The following is a 25454-nucleotide window of genomic DNA, read 5'->3' as shown; positions in this document are numbered from 1 at the left end:
TGGGCCTTAGTGGAAAGTGGGCTGGGTCGTAAGTTCTCTGGCCCCACACCCTCAAATTTTAGGTGTGTAATTTACAATTTACTCATTTTTTTTTTTTTGTGATAAACATTGGGTAGCAACTTTGTATCTATCTACTATTTAGTGGAGAGTTTTTAGCTTATAGGTTTTTTTTTTGTTTATTTACGGTTTTAACCTCATTTCTTATGTTTTCGGAATAAGAATAAGTGAACTAAATTAGGAATATTTTTGTAAGTCAAAAAGGCTATGTTAACTTTTTGAATTCTCTTAACATATAGAAATAATAATTAATAAATAAATAAATAATAAAAAACCCCACTGAAACCAATTGTAAGTTTGTAACTTCCTAAAAAAAATTTTCGTCCTTCGTTTGTTCCTCTCTTCCCCTTTCTCACGTGTGGTCTCTTAAACTACAAATCCACAACATTCCTTTAGTTTCTGCTCTATTCTTTCATCTTATTTCTATCTAACACTATTTTCTTTCGCAGTCTCGGTTTCATATATTGAATTCTTCTTAATAGTTAAGTGTTTTCATGTCAAAATTGGTAAACCTCTTACCAAAATTTATTCTACATTCTCAACTACATATTTTGTGAATAGATAACTCTTACGTAAACAAAAATTGGTTATAAATATAACTAAACCTCAAAAAAAAAAAAAAAAAAAGTCTCATCATGATGAGGGAAGTAATAACTATTCATTTATTTATCATTTCTCAAATAAATTATATTATATATTTCTTTTGAGCAAAATATTATATTATATATAAGTTCATGAACAAAACCTTGCAAGGCATGACACTTAAAAAAAAAAAAAAAGTACTATATTTATATTATTCGTTAAAATATAACCATTTTCAAATTTTGGCATAAATTAAAAATTACCCAAATAGCAAAATTTTCCCTGACGGCATCGATTCGCCCAAATCAAAACCCTAATTTCCAGTGCTCAGCCAGCCCCAATGGAATCAAAGTCTTCAGGTAAATTTCCCTCTCTTGGAAGTTTCTTTCTGTACCTAATTCCTTTGCTTAGTAATGCAATTTCAGTTTCGGATATTAAGAAAAGAAATCAGAATTTCACAACGTATAGTAATTCAAAAAAAATGCTTGGGCTTTGTGCATTCAATTGGCTTGGTTGAGCTAAGGTTTTTAGCCCAGATAGCAATTTTCAATCTTGGGTGGAATATGCTTATTTCCACTGAGAAGCAAGCAAAATTAGAGTCACTGTCATCTCCGCACTGCTCTGGAATTTCTAGTGAAATTTTTGAGCTAAAAATTAATCTTGAGGCTTGTGCCTTTAATTGGCAAATGAGCTTGAATTAGCTTTTCTGTAGATATGACAAGAGTGGTGTTTGAGGGTAGCTTAGTTTCATCTTAAAAAGGTTGTACTCAGTGCACAAAGCTCCTGCTAATTAAGAGGCGTAATTGTTTAGGTTGATTAGAGGATTATAAATGATTGCTGGTTCGAAACTCCCGGTGGGTGTTAATTTATTAGCGTATGTCGTGCCAGTGGATATGGCCGTAAACAGTGGGTGTATTAGTGTAACTAGTCGTGTTGGGTTAACCCGATGCTGACTATGTTTAAGTAATGTTCAAGAATGGGTTTGAATTTTCCACTCCCTGTTCGACATTCTGTGCAAGTATGTTGTGAGTCTTGTGACAGGATAGGTGTAGGTGTCCAAAATTGTACTGATGACAACAAGAATATGTTCTTCAAATGGATGTGTGAAATGGTCTAATTTTATGGTGACATAGGAAGACAATGGATGGATATGTTACACCAGGCTGAAAGCAAACAAGCTATAAAATTGCTCAAATTGTTTTTAAGGAGTTCATTGTATCCATAGAGTTTATGTATTTAAGGTTGGTTAATTTTCTTTGGAATTCATTGTATCTATAGAGTTTATGCCATGCATAATGATTTCAATTTAGGCTTCTATGTCATTCATTGAGCTCTTAGATATCCATTGTTTTTGCAAGAAGTATACTGTAATTGTGAGGCACAAGATGTTTATTTTGTAGGGTAAAACTTAGATACGATTCCTTAGGCGCACATTAGATTTCTCAATTAAATTCAAAACACATAGTTGCATTGAATTTAATTGTCTTTGGAAAAGATAGCAATGTTTATGCTTTATTGTTCAATGCTACCATGTGTTTGAATTTAATTGGGTAACCTAATGATGTACCAAGTGCACAAAACTTTCACTTTTGCGGGGTTTGGGAGAGGCCATGGTAGGCAGTCTTACCCCCAATTATTTTTTGGGGGAACCTAATGTATAACACGTAAATAATGGTATATAAGCATTACCCTATTCTGTAACTTTCTTCCCTTACATAAGTTGAAAGGTTATATATATATATATATATTTTAAAATGTTGAAAGTTTATGCATTTTAAATTTTAAAGTTGGTAGTCATTAATGAGACTTTTATTACATTTGTTGACTCGTAGCTGCTGATTAATTTAATAATAAGTAGTTATTTTTTCCTGAGCAACTCCTAGAAACTTAAAGTGTTATTTGTTTCAGACTTATCAAAAAAAAGTATTTGTTTTGGATTAAGATATAGAAATCTGCTTATATAGGATAAGTCAAATGCTTTTGGTGCTTATTTCTTCATCATGTGATGCTAGCAATTCACCAGCCAAATAAAGCAGCTCATAAGCATGTTGTTTTTTCTGCAGTTGATTTTGATGAGCTCAAACTTCATGAAGTTATTTCTAAAGGTCCATTAGATTTTCATGAATGGACATCACTTATTTCGGAGATTGACAAAAAGTATCCTGTAAGTTCCATTCCCACAATTCAAAATCTTGTTGGACTCTTTCAATTATTGGTTTTTTGAATGTGCTCTAAAAGTCATCTTTAATTGTTGACTTGGCTGTACCCAGCAATTTAGATACAAACTTTTCCTTGCCTGTGGAGATTGTTGTGTACACATCCTATGTACATGATATGGCTTCTCATTTTAACAACATTTTATTACTTACTCCCCAAAAAAACTTTGCATATTGGAAAGTTTTTTACTCCAACTCTATATATGTTTCAACCATGTTAAATATCTAGCTTTATCTGTGATTAAGATCCGTTAGAACTTATTGCTTTAGAAACTATCTAGGATTATTTTTTATTTAATATGCAAGAACTTATAACTCCATAAAACCTGAATTTCAAAGAACCATGGCATTAAGTTAATTGACAAGAAGTCATCAATTATTCACCTTGATACAAGGGTGCTAAGAGAAAGTTAATTCGAGAGTGGTACTCAAGGGAGGGAGCTTCTGCTAAGTGCTATATATCCAAGACCAAGAAGGTCAACAACCTCTTGAGATAGATTAATGTCTATGGTGCAAGTGATTCTTATTTTCTTGATTGGTGTTATATGTGCTTCCTAGGTTGGGAGCTTCCTAGTTTGGTTAATACTTGCACAAGAATACAGCCCAATTGAGAGCAAAAAACCAAAGCCTGCAAGATTACAATCAGATGCAAAATATCCAACCCCAGCATATATAGGATTCAGCTGAGGTCAAACCAACAAAATACAAATCAAACAGCCACCAAAAGGACACCTATCAGCCCCAACTTAAAGACTCTAAATAGACAAGGTCAAGCGTCCTTACAAACCCAGTGATGCATTTATCCCCCATTTACAGCACAGTACACATTTCAGAATTTAATTCTTGAACATCTGCTTGCCTTCGACTCTTCCTCTAACATCTGTTTTTATTATTCTAAAGTGTTGATCTTCAGAATACAGCCTCTTAACATGAAGGATGGCATTTCTTTGGCTCCACAGGTGATATATAGCTGCCCACCAAGCTATTTTACTGAGTCTAGCTCTCAGGCCCTTCCTCTGTAGGTGAACCACACTCCAATCAACTAGTTCTTGCCAGCTGGTGTTAAAATCAGAGATTAGGCATAACCTTATGATGGATTCCCACACTCTTTTAGTGAATGAGCATTGGAAGAAAAGATGGTCCCTGCGGACCTGCAAAACCCACATAAGCTGTCTACATTAATTCCCCATTGAATTAATCTAGCTTTGGTTGGGATTTTGTTTAGCACAACCATCCAGCCTATGACAGAATGCCTGGAAGTGGGAATAGCTAGACTGAACCACAATAACCAATCCACCTTAGCTCCCTTATTCCATGTTCCAGCGCTCACAAACTTCTGGGATGAGGACCAAAAGACTCTATCTTCTTCCTTCAATTCAACCAGGTGCAGTTAGCTTTGTATGTCCACTAGCTGATCTGAGCTGGCAGGCCTCCAAACACAGACTTTATCTTTAAGATCAGATGCAATCTTAGGTTCAACATGACTGGCATCCTGTGTTGTTCTTATTGTATTGGAAGGGATGTTTCGAAAAGAGAAGCTATAGGGAGATTAGGAAAGTTGTTCCTTTGTGATTAGTGTGGTGTATTTTGAGAGAAAAAAAATTCTTGTTGCGTCGAGGGGAAAGATTTGAACTTATCAAAGTTTAAGTTCTTATTCTTGAAGACTTTCTATGATTGGACTTTGACTTCTTTTTCTTTTTCTGCTATGAGCTTTCTAGGGTTCCTGGATACTTTGAACTTTTGTTGGCTAATTTTCTTACCTCCGGAGGAGAAATCATAAAACTCAATATTTTTACTTGTCAAAAATTACGAAGAAAGCAGTTTATATTTTTGTTATTTTTTTTTCATTATTAAATTTCTGTTGTCCTTATTCCTTTTGAACACTGAATAGTTCTCATGATCACTTGTATAAATATTTGCAACCCAAGCAATCAGTAGGTTCCTGAGGCTCATGTTGCAAAACACGTGGAAGAATTGAAAAACAACTTTTTCAATTTTATTTAATTTCCTTTTTATAAATATCTCTCCTCTTTGGTTAATTAATTCATTGATGATGAAAATGACACAAGTTACAATGAAAGTAACGTCCTGCCAAAAAGAGGTCATTAAATCTTTGAAATATAATCTCTTATTCAATATTTTCTTTTGGAGTGATGTCAGGGAGGAGTTTAGGTGTCACTTGTTTTATTGGGGGGGTGACTTTCTTTCCTTTAAAACTGGTGGTTGAGAGACATTAGGCAAGTGTCTATGTTTAGTCAGGCTCTTTTAGGAAAGTGGTTTTGGGGTTCACCAGGACTGGTGGCAAGTGTGAAACATGTGGTTGTGAGACACAATTCATAATTAGGTACATTCATGTGTCAATAGGCTGCATGATGTCAGGTTTTGGATATGGATCTTGATGCAGGGATTATTTTGGTTGGCATGTCTTCTTGATTCTTGGTGATGGTATTTGGACCCTTTTTTGGCTTGTTGTTTGGTGTAGAGAAGAGCCCTTTGCTGTTGGTTTCCCCCTGATTTGTTTGACATTTCAGTATAGCAAAATGTTGTAGTTTTGAGTTATATGAGTTGGTTTGGGTGTGTTATTCATTGGATTCCCAAGTTTGTGAGAGCCTTCCATGACTTGTAGCTGAACTTGCCAATGAGCACTGGTTCAAATGGCACCTCCTCCTCTTGTAAGAGCAAGTTGAGGGTGAGATGGTGGGTTTAAGACCCCAGGTGCGTGCATAACTTACCAATCAAAAAATAACTAGGAGCTAGATGTGGTGGTTATTTATTTATTGATAACTAGATAATAATTTATTGAATGAGACTACTTTATGCACATTGAAATGAACACAAAGGAGTCTAAAGAATTTCAAAATGTCATGTACCGAAAGACGATGATGCTAAAAACTCAAGAAAGAAGTTACAATTAGTAAAACCTCATGCCCAAGACCAATCAAACAATGATCTAGGAAACAATTCTATCAAATGTGTCCCTGAAATTTCCAACTCCTTAATACACAACGGTTACATTCCAACCAAAATGTCCCCATCAAACATAATGTAACCAAAATCCAAATATCTGAAGACTGCTTGCCTATCCAATTACACCATCCAAACAAGAGATCAGTGACCATGCTCGGTAACACCTGTTGAAACCCAACGGAATGAAAAACAAAGCTCCACAGCTTGAATTCAACACTACAGTGTAACTGGTCTTTCATACCAGACTATCCACATTAAGCAAAAGTGAATTCTGAGGAGATACATTGGGTTGGTGCCACACTAGATGCAAGAGTTGTAATTGTATGCTTCTAAAAGGGGATGACAGTTTGAGTTGAAGTCACGTGCTGGTATCCCTACTTAAGTTTTGCACTTTTGCTTGAAAGTGTGTATGGAAAATTGGCAATTATAATGTAATGTGGATACTCTAATATAAACTAAATAATTGAACTTTTAACATAATAGAGCTTACCACTTTTATGTTGACTGAATGACTGTTCTCAGCAGTCTTCCATAATTTTCCTTTTTGGAGTTTCTTTTAGGAGGTCCTCTTGTATATATCATGTATGTTTGACAACACTATTCTATTTTTGTAAAATGAACTTATATTTAAGGAAAGCCATCACTTCTCTGTGGCATTCTTGAAATTAAAATTTTCGATTTATAGAGATACCCACGTTTTGATTTGCATGTATAGAAGCTCTGACAAGTTGGTGGACCATCTCCTATTAAAATGTTTAGCAAGGAGATGCGGTGGTTGACTTTCATATCGTTCGCTGTGCATCAGGTGATGTGGTGTAATCAGATATTTGGAGAATAAAGACACATTATTCTTAGAACACTGCCTCTATGCATGAATGGAAATACGTGGATGGAGAGAAATAGGCAAGCTTTTGACAGAAATGACACTGATGCATACATGCATAAATGGAATTATGTGGTGGTTGAATTCATAATGTTCACTGTGCATCAGGTGATGTGGTGGAATCAGATATTTGGAGAATAAAGATGCATGATTCTTAGAACATTGCCACTATGCATGATTGGAACTAAGTGGATGGAGAGAAGTAGGCAAGCTTTTGACAGAAATGACACTGATGCATTCAGGGGATATAATTTGACTTTCTTAGGACCCTTTTTCCCTTTTCTGGAACTTTATGTTTATGTTTATCTCTTTCTCTGTCTCCCTCTTTGTTTTTTTTCTTCTAATTTTTGTCCTGATTTGTTAACTTTGTCTTATATCTGCTAATGCCCCTTGAGGAGTAGAGTTCTTTTGCACATCATGGGCACTTGGATGCTGCTCTTCTAAGGAGTTCCTTTATGTGTTTATGATTTATTAAGAAAGTTTGTACAAATCTACTTCGATGAGTTAGCTCTAGTGGTACTTTTTGTTTAGTCTGTCTACTTCACTGCAATTGCCTTGGTTAAATCTTAATTATTAATTTTTGCTGCTCACAGATTAATTTGTATGCTGACTGCAAATAAGGTATTTTGTGCAACTACTGCAGGATGACATTAAAAAAATATGTTTAGTGTATGACTCCTTCTTGTCCGAGTTCCCCTTGTGCTATGGATACTGGAGGAAGTATGCTGATCATAAGACACGATTATGCACTGTTGACAAGGTTGTTGAAATTTTTGAACGAGCTGTCCAGTCAGCAACATACTCTGTTGGTGTGTGGGTTGATTATTGTACATTCAGCATGTCAGTTTTTGAGGATTCATCTGATATCCGTAGGTAATATCAATAGTTAGAAAATTTGACTTAGCTTCCACAACAATTGCTTGCTGTATATATATTGTAAGAATTCTCAGTTATATGGATATATTCTTGGAAATTGAACCATGCTACAACAGTTTCCACTTAGAAATATGAAAGGATTTAATTGAAAATGTTGCTTCTCAGACACTAATCACACTATTATAGTGGGATGTTTTATTTTCTAACTTGTGTGCAGTTTTTATCTATCATCTCAACAATGCACCTTGGAGCCTGGTTATTCAGGTGCAGTTAATTTCTGGTGAAAGGATTTATTTGTACTTAGACGGACAAGTTCTTGCCTTCTTAGGTGTCCAATTATTTAAAAGATTTCCACGCAAAAAAGTTGATTGTTTCAGATGAAGATAGTCTGGTATAAACAGGGAAAAAGTAAAACAACAAACTTGATTTGCTTCAGATGAAGATAGTCTAGTATAAAAGGAAAACACAAAACTACAAACTTGAACAAAAAAAGAAAAACACTTTGTATCATCTTGGTTTCTCAGTTTTCATCTCTGTCCCTCCTCTCCAAGTATGAATGCCATATATATTATAGACACACACACCCAATCAGAAAAGGTTGAATGTTCCATTTCTTATTGGAAAAAGTGATTTTGAGTAAAACTAGGTCATCTGTGGGTTTTAAAAAAATGAAGCTTCTTTGGATATCAAGCTTTGTTTAGTATTTGGGAAGCTAGAGGAAGTGAACATTGGTGTGGACTGTTTCTTCCACGATTTCCTGTAGTCAAACACATTAACAAGAGACTTGGTACCACCCTTTTAAATGTATGATCTGGACAACCCTGTATTTAATGGATTGAGTTTTGATTTGCCATGTTATTTTTGTACTTGTGGAAGTCCTGGCTAGAGAGTAATATTCTAGTTTTAATCTTGGTTATCATATAGAATAGAAATAACTTAATGGGTTTTTTATTATTGAGTCTAGTTTAATGTCCATTGCCAGTTTCACTTTATGGGTTTTTTATTATTATTTTTAGGTATTTACTTGATGGTAATACTAAAAAGTAGTAATGCCAGAGTGATAAACGCGGAAGGATTTTTACCTTCTGGCTCACAACTATCTGAACAATACTTATTGATGAAAGCTGTAAATAAGTGTGCATATTCTAAATTTCATTTAATTTATTTTTATGATGAAGTAATCTATGCTTCAGCAATTGAATGTCTTCTTCTGAAAGCTGAATGATTAAGTGTGCATATTCTAATTCATTTCACTTATCAAAAAAATTCTAAATTTCATTTAATTCTGTTATTTTTTATTTTAAAGATTTCAGTACTTTTCAATACCTTGGATCTTCTTGATTGATGAAACACATGTAGCCATTCAAAAGGCAATTAATGGTTTCTTATTTATTTTTTTGACAGATTGTTTCAGAGAGGTATCTCTTTTGTTGGAAAAGATTACATGTGCCATACTTTGTGGGACAAATACATTGAATTTGAGCTTTCTCAACAGCAGTGGAGTTCCCTAACACACATTTACATCAAAGCTCTACGATTCCCAACCAAAAAGTTGCGTCATTATTATAATTGGTATGTCTTGCTTTTCTAGATTTCTCTTTTCCCTTTCCTTTCTTTTTTCTTTCCTCTTTATCCTATCTTTCTGTATTTTGCTCTCTGCCTTATGTTTTTCTGCATAAGGTAGTGTTCTTCAATATATATCCTTATTACTTATCAAAAAAAAAGATTTCTCTTTTCCCAATTCCATAATGTAGTTTTAAAAACTAAAACTTTTGAGATATGAAAAAAAGAAAATGTTGCTATATAAACCCTTTAAAATAATGTTCCTAATGACAAATGTGATTCTTATTTCATTCCCATTACGTTTTTTATGAATGACTAGAAAACCAACCAAAATGTTCCCTTTTATACGCTAGTTGTTCCAACGTTATGTACTGCTCACTCTTATTCATATGAACTCTTCCATGATCAACCAAAGAGCTCAAAACCAGCAGTAGTCCACCTTCTCTTTGAGTTGACCTTAGACATCACCGTATTCCTCATGACACTGTTCTGCTTCTAAAGGTATGTTTCAAATGGTGGGAAATGGAAGGAGAGGAGAGGAGAGGATAAGGGTGGCTGGAATACACTAATTAAAGTGCTTAAAACCAGATAGTTCATCTCCTCTTCCTGTTAACCTTTAGGCATTACCCTATTTCACATGGCATTGTTCTGATCTAAAGTGTGTTTGGAATGGAGGGTGCTGGAGGGAGTGGGGGAGAGGGGAAGGGTGGCAGGAATATACTCTTCTCTTCTCCTGTTATACTTATATCCTCCATCCAAATATAGGGTTAGATTATGGACCAATATATAACTACATTGATGACTAAGTCAGGATATCGCAAATATTAGATCATATTTTGATGAAAACATGATAGATGTCCCAACTGTGACATGGGCTGGTTGATGCATTTCTAGTAAGTTGTGTGAACAAATGATACATCATGGATCTCTTATTACTTGTATCGTTCAGTAGTGAAATTTTCTTATCAAAAGAAAACAAAAACACCCAAATCATAAAAAGAAATTATTAAGTAGGAGAAACATTAAGATTGAACTCATTTTAATTGACCATGTTATTTGATTGATGGCTTTTGATTAGAGCTATTAGCGTTGGAAGTTTCAGTGATTTTAACTTATAATGATAGTCAAGTAAATTAGTAATATACTGGATATAGATCTTTGTTATTCACGTGATAGGCCAATAAGATTGCATGCTGTTTAATGTGAACTATTTGGTTTGAACGGAATCGGCGGGCCTTTGAGGATGAGGAGAAAACTGTGGTTCAGTTATTAGAGTTTTGCCAGAGGACCCTCTTTGATTGGTCTCGTTGTTGGGGTTTCTCGGATTGTTCTACCCTTAGGGATTTTATTTCTTCTATTAGAATAGATTAGGGGCTGTTTTTGTCTTACTGTTTCTTTTTTCCATTGTTCACTACCGTGAACTCTTTGTGTTTCTCTTGCTTTTCTTTTATTAATAATATTCTCTTCTTACTTTTCAAAAAAAAAAAAATTGCATGCCTCACCTAAAAAGAGGTTGCACATTCTTTTCTTTTCTGTATTACTTCTTGATGCAGGGAACCGAGATTTTGTCTAATTTGCAATCAATTTTGTTTTTGAATTTGGTTATTAATGTAGACAGTTTTAGGGATTTGATTAGATGCTTTCCATATTAGTTTAATCCCTAAAACTATTTAACTAGCACTCTTGTAATGGTGAAAGGCAGTTGAATTTGAATAAGAATATGATTATTATGAGTTGAGAAATGTCTCCTCCTTTGTTTTCCTCTGTTTGGTGGTGATGCCAAACACCCTTAGGTGGTGATGCCTAGGGTTTGCAGGCAGGTTCTAGGTGGTGAAGCCTAGGATTTGTCCAGTTGTTCCTTTTGTTGCTCTTTTATCATTCATATTTCCTACTTGTGCTGCATCACTTCTACTGATGTTATTAGTCTTCATCTACCTTATATGCAATGACACACACACCCCAAAAAAAAAAAAAGGGAAAAAGAAGAGAAAAAAAAATTTCAATTTACTATTCAAATTTTGTTTTTAATATTCAGTAACTCTTCCCAAAATTACACTTATATGCAGTAATTTTGAGTTTATTAGTTGTTTTCAAGCTGCAAATCTGTGATACCTAAACCATGCCCATCCTACCAATTACAACTGAGCTGATTGATTTATCTGATATTTGAACTTTCTTGTTAGCAATTCACCAAATTTTTACTTGAATTGAATCGTATATGATTTTATCAATCGGACGTTTGGTTCTTCAGTGACTACACATTTATTTTTGTGGTACCTTTATGTATTTGTGTAAGAATTTTGAATTTCTTGTGACCAACAAACCATAAGTATTGAGATCTTAAAGTAAGTTTTGGGCGTAGAAATTACAGTAGTTGCACTGTGCTCTATTTTGTGGAGGCTAAAACAGAGAGATTTATGGGAGGGTCCACGTTTTTCTTTGTTGAGTCCAAAGCTTTTGAATTTTCTGTCGAAGAAGGTGGTACTTTTTATTCATTACGTATTATTGAAAAAGGTCGAGATTCTTCACGCTTTGGGGAAGGAGAGTGCCAAGAGGCTGTTGTTTAACGTGGAAGAGTTGGCGTCTAAGCAATCACCTGTGCAGTTCTCTAGAACATTTAGGGAAGGAAATAAGATTTTTATTATTCAGTTGGGGTCCAATGCTCGTGGAAATTTTCTGCTTGTTTCTGAACTCATTCATGGACGACGAAGAGGGTCCTTATTGATACCGGAAGGAAAATTAGGGAGAGGGTGGGGTGGTTTTGGTCTTCACCTAAGGAAGACATTAGAAGATTCTCTTCTCCGGCAGGGACATTCCAGGATTAACAGTGAACCCAAGCATCTTGCTGTGGTGGTTCAGGAGGGGCGGCAGAAAAACTTTGGAACCATTGGAATCAGAAACGGTGAACACAAGCTTCCTGCTGTGGTGGTGCCAGAGGGGTGGCAGAGGAACTATGGGTTTGTGAATAAAGGGAAGGAGAAATTTACGGAATTTCAAAATTTGAAAATCCCAATTTCCAGTGGTAATCTTTGTGATCTCAGCAATGATCTTCTTGGAAAAGAAACTGCTGGGTTTGGGACAGAAGTCACGTCTATAATTAATGGCATCGTTACCAATGGTATTAAAGGTAAGCTGACTTTGGATATTTGCCTCCGTGTGGAACGTGGGTCTGAGGGGAAGTGGGATATTATTTTTTCAGAGGTCAAGGAAGTGGGCTTAAAGCCCAATGGCCAGCAAGCTCCTACTAAAGTGCCAGCCCCTACTAGAGAGAACAGGCCCATATTTAAACCTGCTTGGAAGCCCTGTGGCAGCTTCTTGGGCCATATTGGGTTTGTTCAAAAGCCCAAAGCCCAGCAGCCAGCCTCTTATTTTCAAGAAAATCACATGAGTAGTCCTTCAGATGTGCTTTCATCTGTGCCGTGTGACATCATCTCACTCCCAAGTTGACCCCAAGTCTCTTATCCTTGCTGAAGTGGTGCCGATGAACATGGTGGTGACTTCTTCAGATGCCGATGTTGTTACATGCTCTGATATTGGCAAATCTGAGTCTGCAATCCAAAACCCAAAGGTTAGTTTTGTTTTTTTGAAACCACAAGTGCTTAATCCTGCTCCCACCCCTCTTTCGGAACCAGTTCTGATCAGCGAGGTGCGTAATTTTGAGAAATCTGAAAACCCACATGCTGATTTAGTCTCCACTCCACAAATATCCTCTTGCTCCGTTATGGTGGCTTCGGAGTCTAATTTCGCTGTCGATAGTGGGCTAGTACAGCAACAGTTCAAGCATCTTTTACTTGATAATGCTGTGGACTCGAATTTTTCAAGGGGCTTCTCAGACAAGTGGGGATTAGAACTTGGTAATGGGAAGAGGGTGGTGGTGCCGATGGGGATCGAGAGACAGCCTTTAGGCTTTTTTAAGGGCTCTGTTTTGTACGAGCTTGTGGCCATGGATTATTCAGGAAATTCTTCGAGGCCTTTAACGGTACAATCTGAGGGGGATGGGGTGATGGTGGAGGATGTAGACTCGGAGAGTTGGTCAGATGGTGGTGAGATGGTTGAATTTGATCGACGAGGTTCGGATTTTTCAGAACCTTTATATGTGACTCCGTTAGCTATGTCGAAATCTAATGAGACCCAAGAAGTCAATAACATATTTGGTTGTTTGGAAGATGGTCAGAAAAGTATTCATTCTAGTTTGTCACCAGGGTTTCAGAGCAAGTTTCAGGAGTTTGGCTCTTTTTTGGAGACTCTAGTTGAAGGTTTGGAAGAACTTGCATCTAATTTTCTCTTAGCTGTTGAGGAGAAAATTAGACAAAGGGCTGCAGCGAATGCATTGAGTAAAAAAACAAAGGGTGAAGGTAAGGGTTTAAGGGAGTTGAGGAGCTTGGTGAGTTCTATTAATTATGATCTTGCATCTGGTAAAGCTAGAGGTTCCAATAGGAAAAGTGCTCTGATTGTGTCCCAATGAATTTGAAGATAATCTCTTGGAATGTGGGGGGGCTGAATGATAAGGATAAAAGACTCCAAATTAGGAACCTTATTAGAATTTGGAGGGTTGATGTCATTTGCTTGCAAGAGACTAAGATGAAGCTTATCAGTAGGGGTTTTATTAAAAGTATTTGGGGTTGTCATCATGTTGATTGGGTTTACTTGAGCTCAGTAGGCGCATCAGGTGGGATTTTGGTCATGTGGGATAGGAGGGTGGTGGAGAAGTTGGAAGAAGCTGTGGGTGACTTTTCGGTGTCTTGTAGATTTAGGAATGTGGGAGATAATTTTGAATGGGCTTTCTCTGGAGTGTATGGTCCTAATGTTGATAGGGAGAAGAGGCTGATGTGGGAGGAGTTAGCGGGTCTTTTTAATTGGTGGAATTTGCCTTGGTGTGTGGGTGGTGACTTCAATGCAATTCGTTTTCCTTCCGAACGTTTGGGGGCAGAGAACTTCACTCAGGATATGTATAATTTTTTTGATTTCATCTCTTGTAATGGGTTATTGGATATCCCTTTGGAGGGTGGTAGTTTCTCTTGGTCAAACTCTCTGTCTGGTTCTAGGATAGATCGCTTCCTCTTTTCTTCAGAATGGGAGGAGCATTATCCAAATATCCATCAAAAAAGGTTGGGTAGAGTTCTATCAGACCACTTTCCCATTTCTTTGGAGGGCGGGGATATTCGTAAGGGTCGTAGGCCTTTTCGTTTTGAAAACATGTGGCTTCAAGTGGATGACTTTGTGGAGAAGGTGAAAAATTGGTGGGACTCGTATCATTTTCTTGGAACTCCTAGTTACAAGTTTGCCATGAAATTGAAAGCTTTAAAGGGGGACTTAAAAAAGTGGAATGAAACCGAGTTTGGCAATGTCTCCGTTAAGAGAATTAATCTATGGAATGATTTGAATGCCCTGGATGCTAAAGAGGAGAGGGTATCTCTTTCTGATGATGAGAAGCGCGATAAAGAGAGAATTCGCTTGGAGATTGAGAGGATGGTGTTGTTGGAGGAGATTAGTTGGAGACAAAAATCAAGGGTGCTATGGTTAAAGGAGGGGGACTACAATATGAAATTCTTTCACCAAATAGCTAATTCTAATAGGAGTAACAGTATTGGCAGTTTAATCTTTGGTGGAGTGTTGACATCAGATCAGAAAGTTATTGAAGAGGGTACTGTTCGGTTCTATAAAAGTCTTTACTCGGAAGATAAGCACATTCGTCCTTCATCCAGATGTGCTGAATTTTTCGAAGATTTCTGAGGATAAGGCTGGCTGGTTGGAAAGACCTTTTGAGGAAGCTGAGATTTTTGGAGTGGTCATGGATTTTGATGGTGATAAAGCTCCTGGACCTGATGGATTCCCTATGGCGTTTTTTCAGGCTTGTTGGGCCATTATCAAAACTGATATTTTGGAGGTTTTTCAGTATTTTTTTGATAATGCTCAGTTTGAGAAAAGCTTGAATGCTACTTTCATCTCTTTAATTCCTAAAAAAGTTGATGCAGTGGAGGTAAGGGATTTTCGGCCTATTAGTTTAATTGGAGGGGTGAACAAAATTATTGCTAAAGTTTTAGCTAACAGGTTGAAAATGGTGCTTGAGGATATTGTTCACGATCTCAAAATGCTTTTGTCAAAGGAAGACAAATTTTAGATTATGTTCTTATTGCCAATGAATGCTTGGATAGTAGGCTAAAGTCAGGAGTTCTTGGGGTGTTGTGTAAGCTGGATGTAGAGAAGGCTTATGATCATGTAAATTGGGACTTTCTCATTTATATGTTGGATCGTTGTGGCTTTCATGATAAATGGAGAAGATGGGTTTTCTTCTGCATCTCTACTGTTAAATTCTCCATTCTCATTAATGGATCTTCATGTGGTTTTTTTGATAGCTCTAGAGGTTTAAGACAAGGTGATCCATTGTCCCCGTTATTGTTTGTCATTGTTACGAATGCTTTTGGTAAAATGTTGGATAAGGCAGTGAGGGATGGGCTTATGTCTGGTTTTAGGGTGGGTCCTACAGGGAACTCTTTGCAGGTGTCCCATCTTCTATTTGCCGATGATACCTTGGTCTTTTGTGATGCTGATCTCGGTCAGATTCTGTTTCTCCGACTGGTGCTGTTTTGGTTTGAAGTAGTTTTTGGGCTGAATATTAATTTGGGCAAATCTGAATTGGTTCTCGTGGGTGTGGTTCCTAACATAGTAGATATGGTGGATGTGCTAGGGTGCAAGCAAGGCTCCTTTCCATTGCAGTACCTAGGTCTTCCGTTGGGTGCTAATGTTAGAGATAGATCTGTTTGGAATCTAATTTTGGAGAAGGTGGAGAGGAGGTTAGCAGGTTGGAAATGTATGTATCTCTCAAAAGGAGGTAAAGTTACTCTTATTAAGAGTACATTGTCCAATCTTCCAACTTATTTTCTCTCTCTGTTTCCTATCCTAGTGGAGGTTGCGAACCGTATTGAGCAACTTCAAGGGAATTTTCTCTGGAGTGGTATGGGGGATGTTAAGAAAACTCACCTAGTGAAATGGGCCACGGTTTGCACTCCTCTTCATTCTGGAGGTTTAGCTATTAGAAGTCTGAGAACTTTTAATAAAGCCTTGTTTGGAAAGTGGTTATGGAGATTTGGGAATGAGCGTCAGGCCTTGTGGAGGAGAGTGATAGGGGCAAAATATGGTTGTGAAGGGGGAGGTTGGTGCACTCTTCCTGTTATTGGCCCTCATGGTGTAAGCTTGTGGAAGTCTATTAGTCGTGGTTGGCCATCTTTTGTTCGTCACATCCAATTTGAGGTTGGGGCCGGTTTTACTGTTAGATTTTGGCAGGATATTTGGTGTGGGGACGATTCTTTGTGTGTGCTCTACCCAAGACATTTTTCGTTAAGTCGAAATAAGGAGGCCTCTGTGTCTGAGTTGATGAAGTTCCCAAATGGTGTTCTTTTTTGGGATCTAACTTTTAGAAGATACAGCAAAGATTGGGATTTGGAATCCTTCTATAGTTTAATGTCTAGGATTTATGGAGTTTCTTTGAAAGGAGTTGGGGACGATAAGATGTGTTGGAAACCTGCTAGGGGTAAAGGTTTTACTGTTCGTTCCTATTACCAGGTGCTGACTAATAGTGTCGATCAATCTTTCCCTTGGAAGACTGTTTGGAAGTCTAAGGTCCCCTCTAGAGTTGCTTTTTTTGTGTGGACTGCAGCTTTAGGGAATATTTTGACTATTGATAATCTTAGGAAACAGCAGATTTTGATTTTGGATTGGTGTTGTATGTGTAAAAGAAATGGGGAATCTGTTGACCACCTCCTTATCCATTGCCTTATTGCTTTTGATTTATGGTCTATGGTGTTTACTCTTTTTGGCATTCATTGGTTTATGCCGAAAACAGTGGTGGATCTGTCGGCTTGTTGGCAAGGAAAGTTGGGGAGGCATCGGAATTCGGCTATTTGGATGGCTGTGCCCCATTGTTTGATGTGGTGCATTTGGAGGGAGAGGAATAACCGGCATTTTGAGGACTTAGAGAGATCAATTGCAGATCTTAAACTCTTCTTCCTTAAGACTCTTCTAGATTGGGTTACAGTGTTTGGTTTTCGTTCTTTTTCTTCAGTCCATGGTTTCATGGACTTTTGTACTTTATGCACTTGATTTGTTTTGTCCTTGATGTATACTTCCTGTATACTCAGGTGACACCCCTCTTCTTTTTAATATATTCTTATTACTTATCAAAAAAAAAAAAAAAAACCATAATTTATTAAGGCAGTTAATTTTTGTTTCCATTGCATTCTCTTTTATTGTGATACTACCACAGTGTTTTAGCATGATTCTGTTTTCCATCTAAATTGTATCTTATTAGTTCCGTTTTTCCTCAGCTTTAAGAAGTTGGTTGCTTTTTGGGAAGAGGAGATAAAGTGCAAGAGCATTTCTGCTACTGAAAAATTACAGAAAGAACCTGTGCTTGAAAGCAAAGAGCCAATATGTTTTAAGGATGATGAGATTTCTTGTATCATCAAAGACCTGCTAGATCCATCCACTGGCTTTGCTAGATCTAAAGCACTGCAGAAATATCTGTCTGTGGGAGAATGGTTCTATAAAGAAGCACACCAATTAGATGATCAAATTCGTCATTTTGAAGCTAATATTCATAGGTCTTATTTCCATGTGAAGCCACTAGATTCGAGTCAATTGGAGAATTGGCATAACTATCTGGACTTTGTTGAGATGCATGGGGATTTTGACTGGGTAAAATATTATCCTTGTGCTTATGTGGACTATGCCTGCCCCCCCCCCCCCCCCCCCTTCTCCTCCTTTACATTCACTCCCTTCTCTTAGGATTTCTAATACCTACCCTTTTCTTTCCCTGATGGTAGGCTGTTAAACTTTATGAGAGATGCTTGATTCCATGTGCTAATTACCCGGAATTTTGGATTCGTTATGTGGAGTTTATGGAATCTAAGGGAGGAAGAGAAATAGCCAATAATGCTTTGGACCGATCGACACTAATTTTTCTGAAGGTATTTTCCTCATATATATATAAATAATTTTTTTTTTCTCTTCCATTTCAAGTACACTGATTTTGTTTGTTAATATCGTTTTAATTTTGCCCATTGGTTTCCGTATAAATTGAAAACATGTTGCCAATGAGCTCTAGCTCAAGTGGCACTTCCTCCCTTCAATAGCTCCTCTTTGACTTTCACTTTTTTTCTTTTTCTGAAATTGCAAATTCTTTGAATCTGGTCTTTTCTCAATTGGGTATATCGTACACACATTGATGATATGTGATGGGTGGTGAGCTGATGGTGTGGTGGTAGGGTTGGGTTGTAGTCTCTTTGTTTGGATGTCGAAAACATGCTAGAAAAAGAGATTGATCCAGTTATTTTATATTATTTTTGAGTTTATACTTTGATTTTAAAGAACTGTTATTATTATTAATATCGTTTTAATTGTACCAGCTAGCGCAAATTACAGGCATAGGTGGCATTTAACTGCCTCATTATTAACATGTTTAGGCAGAAGGACTGCGTTAAAAACAGACTCAAATATTTAGGGCTAAAATCAGAAGTTTTAAATACTGGAGACTAAAATCAAAATTACCCCAAACTTAGAGGGTGTGCTTTGTATTTACTCCTAAAATTATAGGTTGATGGGATTATCGGAAGACCAGCTATGCTCTATGGTGCAAAATTTTTTAAGTTGTTAAAAAGAAACATGATGAATGCAGCCAAGGTGTGAATATTAAGATGGACTGGAATGCTAGGATTGATAAGAAATGAAATGGTCTGTTCAAAGGTATGGGTGACTCCTATAGGTTATTGGCTATAAGGGAGATTTGAACCTTGGATGTCTTCATTGGAATCACCAGGATGTTCTAGTTCTCCCATAAGCTATTGGCTCTTATTGATGAGAAGATAGGGGTAAGTCGCATAAGATTGTCCATTGGCTTATGGCTTGATGATATAGTCACCTCCTCTGTGAGGTCTTTTTCCAGAGTTTGATCCCCGTCTTTGTCAAAGAAAAAATGTTTGTGTTTAAGACTTATCAAGAAGCAGTATTTGTAGTGAAGACTAATCAGTATGTTAGTCAGGAGTGATTTAATTTAAGTTGAGGAAGTAATAGAAATAGAGAGGCATAAAATAACATTTACAGAAGTAGTGAAGATGCGTTAATTAGGGTTGTAAAAAAGAATATGACTTTGATAGGATAGAATAGCAGAGAAGTTATACGTGGCCATTCCCAAGTTGACGAGGATCAATAGCCAATTCCAATAAATTGGGATCAAATCTTAGTTCAATTATGTCCTAAGATTATAGTTTATTGGAGGGTTACTGCAGATAATATGTGTCATGCAATACAATCAAAATATGAATGGATAAAGAAGTGGAAGAAATAGAGGTTACTAGTGGACAAAAATGACTGAATTTTTGTACACAAATGATTGGAGCATAGGTACCCTCGTTTACATAATAGAGTGATCAAGAAAGTAATTATTATTTATTTGCGTAGATATTTGTATTTTATAGAGACTATAAGTTTGACAGCTTAATTTTTTTAGATCTGTCATAATGGACCTGCTCCCGGCACCACCTATGAGGATATGTTAGATAACATTACGTTAAATGATTGGAGAGTATGTCTTTTGCAATTTTTGTTTGAATTAAAAGGTAATTCCTCATACGACAATTCTTGTAGGTATCCACAATCTTGACTCCTATAGATGTATTACCTTCTTATGTTTACCTTATACATAAAAAGTGAACTACTGGAAATAATTTTCCCATTGTGTAATAGTGGGAATATGCTGCCTGTGAAACCATCTTAGCACCATTCAAACTACTTGAGCATAGTGATATTATTATAGCTTTATCACGAAATAATGTTTTGTACCAATATCATATATTGGGCAGTGTGAATATTGTTTAATGCTATCTAAGAACTAGCTAAGCTGTCCTGAATACCCTCGAGGAAAACTTGAATGACATTATGCAGATGGACTAAATCAGAATTCCCTCCTGTATCTACAGTACTCTAATTAACTACAAGACAAGCTTATGGAACTCTGAAACTTTTTTGATTGCTGGTTTTCATAGGATACTTTGACTCGATTGCTTTATACATGACTGGAGGTGTTTATGGCCCTCCTCATATGTTCGTTGCAGAGAGTTCCAGTGGTCCATCTTTTCAAATCCAGGTTTAAGGAGCAAATAGGAGATGTGTGTGGGGCCCAGGCTGCTTTTCTTCAATGCGAGGCAGAATCTGGTCCCAACTTTGTGGAAAATGTTAAAATGAAAGCTAACATGGAAAAACGTATGGTGTGTGATCCTCTCTTTTATCATTCAAAAATGAAAGCTAATTTGACTTTATACTGTCTATAATTAGTTTAATAAATTACATATGCTTTTGTGTTCCAACACTATCAGGGAAATCTTGAAGCAGCTTCCAATGTGTACAAAGAAGCACTAGAAATGGCTGCCATGAAGAAAATGACGCATACTCTTTCCATTTTATATGTGCATTTTTCTCGGCTTAAATATATGGTAGGTGATATATCCACACCCAACTTTTCAACATTGCAATTTTATCAATTTTTACATGCACTGTCTGTAGATCCAGATTTATTTTAAAAAATTAAAATTTTAATTGTCAATTACTTATTGATTGATTTCTCGGGCTAAATTGTTTGAGAGTCTTACTATTGTTTTATTTCTGCTTTCCCAAAATTAGTCTTTCTTCTTCAACATGAAAAGATCATATTCAAAATTTTCAAAACATTCTATTTGCTATTGTGTGCTTTTATGCTTGTTTGTGTTTGAGATACTTATACATTGAACCAAGTAAAGCTGAATTCCGTTGATTTGATATAAAACTGGTAAGGGAGAGTAAATGTGCGTTCCCAGTTTGGCCATTTAGGAAGCACCTTTTCTTCATTGTAGCTTCTTTGTTTTGCAAATATGAACTGTTCCTCTCTTTTTCTTTTTCTCTTTTGGGTAATTCGTCATTCCTTCTGTGTTTGTTCTACATTTGAATGCTGACATTAGATATGGTTACTGATTTTTCCTTTCTTTTTTTGGTTTACACTACAGAGTTCTGGTAGTGCAGATGCTGCCATAAATGTCTTGGTAGATGGCATCAAAAATTTGCCTCACTGCAAATTACTATTAGAGGTTTTCTGCCCTTTTTCCATCTAATCATATTATTGCTTCCCACATTATATGCTTGTCGAAAATAATGACAATATGTCAACATTGAATTGTATCAATTTAAATTTATATTTTTCAATTTATTTGTTACATTTCTGAAATCCTGAAGCAAAAATGATTGACAGTCTCTGCAACATACACAGGCTTGCATAAATGGTCACAATCAAGTTTTAATGCTAAATTGTCAGTTTGTTTCTTAAATTATGAACCCTTGACTCTGCAGCATTATAATCGTGTTCTAACTGCTATTAAACAGTTAGTTGTTGCTTCAGATGCTTTATTTTAATTTCTACAGGAGTTGGTAAATTTCACAATGATGCATGAAGGCCCAAGGCACATAAATGTGGTAGACTGTGTTATAGCTAATGCAATATCTCCAGGGCCAGGAATATCTCAGGGATTAAATGGGAAAGATGCGGAGGATATTTCAAACTTATATATAGAGGTAAAAATTCTCTTTAAACTCTTATTTCAAGATGTAGAGGATATTAAATGTGGATGATGTGGTATCCATCAATCTGGTCTTGGGCAATATAGTATAAAGTGGTGATGATCTCTCTCTTTCTCTCTCTCTCCCCATTTCATTTTCTGTTTTTCTAGTTTTGGTGAGGAAGTTCCGTTTCTTCCTGGTTTGTGAGTCTGTATCTTTCTCTTCCATATGCTGTCGCTTAATGTGTTTCATTTGAAAGCCCTTTTCTCATTCATGCTATATGTTGACTAAGGATCCCTCTTCCCCACACCACACACCCCCCCCCCCCCCCCGGCGCGCGGGTGCGTATTAATGAGTTAATTGAAATTGCATCTCCACACTCATGCTTTATTGTACAATTTCCTATTTACATGCATTCCTATCTAAAAAATCTCAGCAATTCTATCAGAATCCACTTGTTACTAATTCATGTATGATGGGAGCAGTTTGTTGACCTCTGTGGAACCATCCATGACTTGAGGAAGGCATGGAACCGGCACATACGATTATTTCCAAACTCTCTAAGGACACTCTCTAAGCCTCATCAGCAATATGGAGATTTGAGTTCTAACCTCTTGATCCAACTCACTTTACAAGACAAGAAAATGTCACCTTTAGAAAAGTATGATACCCAGTCTGATCAGGCTCCAACTAACATATCAGAACAGAAACTTCCATCTTTTGAAAATAATGATAATCAAATTGAGCGGGTTTCTGTAGACCAGACCCAATCAAGAGAAGATGGCAACAGTGTACAGGCATCTCCAAAAGTTTCTGAGCAGCCCCAAGACAATACTCTTGAACCGGGTGTGCCTTCTGTAGACAATATTCTCGAACCAGGTGTGCCTTCTGTAGACAATATTCTCGAACCAGGTGTGGCTTCTGTAGACAGTACTCTTGAACCAGGTGTGCCTTCTGTAGACCAGACTCCCGAACCAAGTGTGCCATCTGTAGATTTAGTACAAGAACACGTATCTCCAGAAGTTCCTGAGCAGCTCAGAAGAGATACTCCTGATCCAAATGTGTCATCTTTAAATTTGATACAAGTAAAACAGGTGGCTCCAGAAGGTTCCAAGCAGCCTAGAGAAGATATTTCTGAACCAATGGTGTCATCTGTTGACAGACTTGGTGATATTGCTAATGGAGCTGAATCTCTACAATCTTCAAAAGAATGCTTGAAAGAACCTGATGTTCAGCAACAGTATGACCATGAGTCTGAACAAGACCTGAAGCCACCTTTGTTGGAGAATCTCTCCTTGGACACCCAGAATGATAGATCTCCTAAATCGGTTCCCGCTACATCTCACACGCGTGAATCTTCTGAAGATACCCAAATGTTGAATAGAAGCATGCTACAGAGCAGTTGTAGTGCTAGTCCCAATGCTTCATTGTGCAGCCCATTAGGTACTCAAGCTTCTTCCAGAACTAAAATTGAAGTGGTTAATCCCTCAGCTTCAGCAAGCCATCAAAATCCTATTCCAACACAGACAATTAGGCAGCCACAGTTTACTGCAAATAGTGGTGGAAATTGGCGGCAAAGAAATAATTCTGATAGAGTTCGCAGAAATTTTAAATTTGGGTCTCGAGGGCATTCACAACGAAAAATGCATCAACATCGGCAGGAGCCTCCACAAAAGTACCCAAGGGCTGAAATGGATGCTCAAATGCCTTCAAGTCAATGTTATTCCAATCAGTCTTCTCAAAATGCACAAGTTCAGCAAAGCAGTCAAGGACAAAATCAGTTTCAAGAAGCAGCTGCTCATACTAATTTAACAACTAACAATGCCTGGCAAGTGCAAAATGTGCAGCAACAGAGTATTGCCACTGCATCCGAGTCTCAGCTGCCTGCTCTACCTATTGCTTCGCAGACTTCTCAGTATGTAATACAAAGTGATGGGCAGTATGGGCCTGTTCAGAATAATCATATGTGGCAATATTATTACTACCAGCAACAGCAGTTTCTTCTACAACAACAACAATTGCAACTGCAACAGCAGCAGCAATATCCCCAGCAACAGCAGTATCAGCAGCAACTGCAACAACATTACCATCAACTGCAACAAAATCCCTTTCAGCAGCAGCAGCAGTTGCAACAGCTTCAGCAACAACAGTTACAATACAATCAGCAGCAGCAGCTTTCACTGCAACAACCTTATCAGCAGCAACAACAGCAACTGCTGTACCCACAACAGCCTCTACAACATCAAGAGCAGCAGCCATTGCAACAACAAGAAGAGGTAGAACAGAGAGAACACCAGCAACAGAATACTCCATCAGAGATTCAGACATAGAATGTTAAATCTTACTGACAGGATGTTACTAGAAGCTGATTTTGTGACTAATTACTTGGGAAGTTTTTTTTGGAAGGATTACTTATTTACTTCATTGTGGATGGTAATAGGCAATACACACTAGAATTACAGGGCAATATCCAGATTGGATCCCCTTTGCTTGGCGGGTTGTGGTAGCCAGATGCAAAGCTAAAATGGGAAAAAGAAAAAAATTGTGCCAATGATACAGTGTACAGTCATCATAAGACTGAAGATCACTGAAAATGCAGTTGCCATTTGATGTTATTTTAAGACTATTAAATTGCGAGAAAGCAGCAGTTAGCCAAAACACTTCATTAGACCCAATTTCTGTTGTTAAACACTGAACTTTCTTTCCTCTTTCCCTTTTGGCAGGAATTCAAATCTTCAATTTCCCATGGGGTTCTTATTAGTTGGGCATGGGTATAAATTCTAATTCTAAATTTTAATAAATTGGTACCAAAGTTCAAGGTGTTTTTTTTTTTTTTTTGGTAACAATGAAAAAAATTAGTGCCAAAGAGTGTGCACAAAGGACTGGGTTGCCATCTTCACCAATTTCTGGGCTTCTTGGAATAAGGTTCAGGAGCAACTTTGATTTGTAGACTTTGAAACATTCTCTTTTGGATTCGGATATCTTCTAGGAGAATCTTTGCTTCCTTCTTGTTTGTATTTATAGTCTCCAGCTCTTCCGCTAAGTTTTCTGAGCTAACAAGTAAGATGGCTTTTCTATATCCTTCCTTCCAAGTAGTGTAGAGTGCCTCGCGAATAGCTAAAAGATTGCTGGTCTTCTTATTCCTCAGATGCCATGAGAAACATCCTTTCTTGACGGATTGTCCTAAGTGATTTTTAATCACAAAGGCTCCCCCATCCCAATTTGATTTACCACAATGGTTTTTGTTTCCTATGATAATTAAAATCTGCCATTCCTTACAGTTTGAGTAATTTCTGTAATGTCTTTTCTCCGGTGGGGTGTAGTGGTGTTGCTCTTGGAATATCATATTGCTTGCATCCATTCACCCTTTAATCTTTGGACTGTATGCGAAGCTTGATGGATGTTTGGCTCTTGTTTATAAAAAAATGGCTCTATTTCTTGTCTTCCAAATTGTCCAAAGAATCGCCCCTTATTCTGTCAATATCTCTATTTCCCCATGATTTTTTATGTTACATTTTTCAATTTGTGACTTCATCCAGTTAACCAAATCTGTTGTGTTAGTCAAGTGAGTTCTTCGCCCTTGCACAGCTCCATACCATATAGCTCTAGCAAAGTGACATGACATGAACAGGTGGTCTAGAGTTTCCTGGTATTCTCCACAAACCGCACAATTCTCATCCGTGATAATTTGCTTCTTGGATAATTCAGTTCTTGTTGGTAGTCCATAGTGG

General features: G+C 37.0%; 2 protein-coding genes across 7 annotated transcripts; both read left to right on the top strand.

The window, feature by feature from the left end:
* The first annotated feature begins 871 nt into the window (after nucleotides 1-871).
* On the top strand, nucleotides 872-24480 carry LOC115989429 (chromatin modification-related protein EAF1). 6 transcript variants are annotated; one of them, XM_031113106.1, is made up of 11 exons: nucleotides 872-998; nucleotides 2703-2803; nucleotides 7349-7578; nucleotides 8986-9153; nucleotides 17469-17838; nucleotides 17967-18110; nucleotides 20253-20405; nucleotides 20514-20630; nucleotides 21177-21257; nucleotides 21589-21738; nucleotides 22209-24480. In XM_031113106.1, the coding sequence occupies exons 1-11, from the start codon at nucleotides 980-982 to the stop codon at nucleotides 24051-24053; spliced, it is 3378 nt and encodes a 1125-aa protein (XP_030968966.1). In that variant the 5' UTR covers nucleotides 872-979; the 3' UTR covers nucleotides 24054-24480. The 6 variants fall into 6 exon arrangements, with proteins under 6 accessions (XP_030968966.1, XP_030968967.1, XP_030968968.1 ...); XM_031113107.1 differs by lacking the exon at nucleotides 21177-21257; XM_031113108.1 differs by lacking the exon at nucleotides 7349-7578 and having other exon boundaries at nucleotides 877-998.
* On the top strand, nucleotides 11907-15145 carry LOC115989430 (exodeoxyribonuclease-like). Its single transcript, XM_031113113.1, has one exon. The coding sequence runs from the start codon at nucleotides 13606-13608 to the stop codon at nucleotides 14875-14877; it is 1272 nt and encodes a 423-aa protein (XP_030968973.1). The 5' UTR covers nucleotides 11907-13605; the 3' UTR covers nucleotides 14878-15145.
* Nucleotides 24481-25454: the final 974 nt, after the last annotated feature.

Source organism: Quercus lobata, chromosome 5 (assembly GCF_001633185.2).
Source record: "Quercus lobata isolate SW786 chromosome 5, ValleyOak3.0 Primary Assembly, whole genome shotgun sequence".
In the NCBI taxonomy this organism is placed as follows: domain Eukaryota; kingdom Viridiplantae; phylum Streptophyta; class Magnoliopsida; order Fagales; family Fagaceae; genus Quercus; species Quercus lobata.
This window is presented reverse-complemented; position numbering and strand designations above follow the sequence as displayed.

Coding starts and splice junctions, on each gene's coding strand:
- LOC115989429 (XM_031113106.1), top strand. Junction 9,154..17,468: donor TTGCGTCATTATTATAATTG/GTATGTCTTGCT, acceptor GTTTTTCCTCAG/CTTTAAGAAGTTGGTTGCTT. Junction 20,631..21,176: donor TTTCTCGGCTTAAATATATG/GTAGGTGATATA, acceptor TTTACACTACAG/AGTTCTGGTAGTGCAGATGC.
- LOC115989430 (XM_031113113.1), top strand. CDS start 13,606: ATGAATTTGAAGATAATCTCTTGGAATGTGGGGGGGCTGAATGATAAG.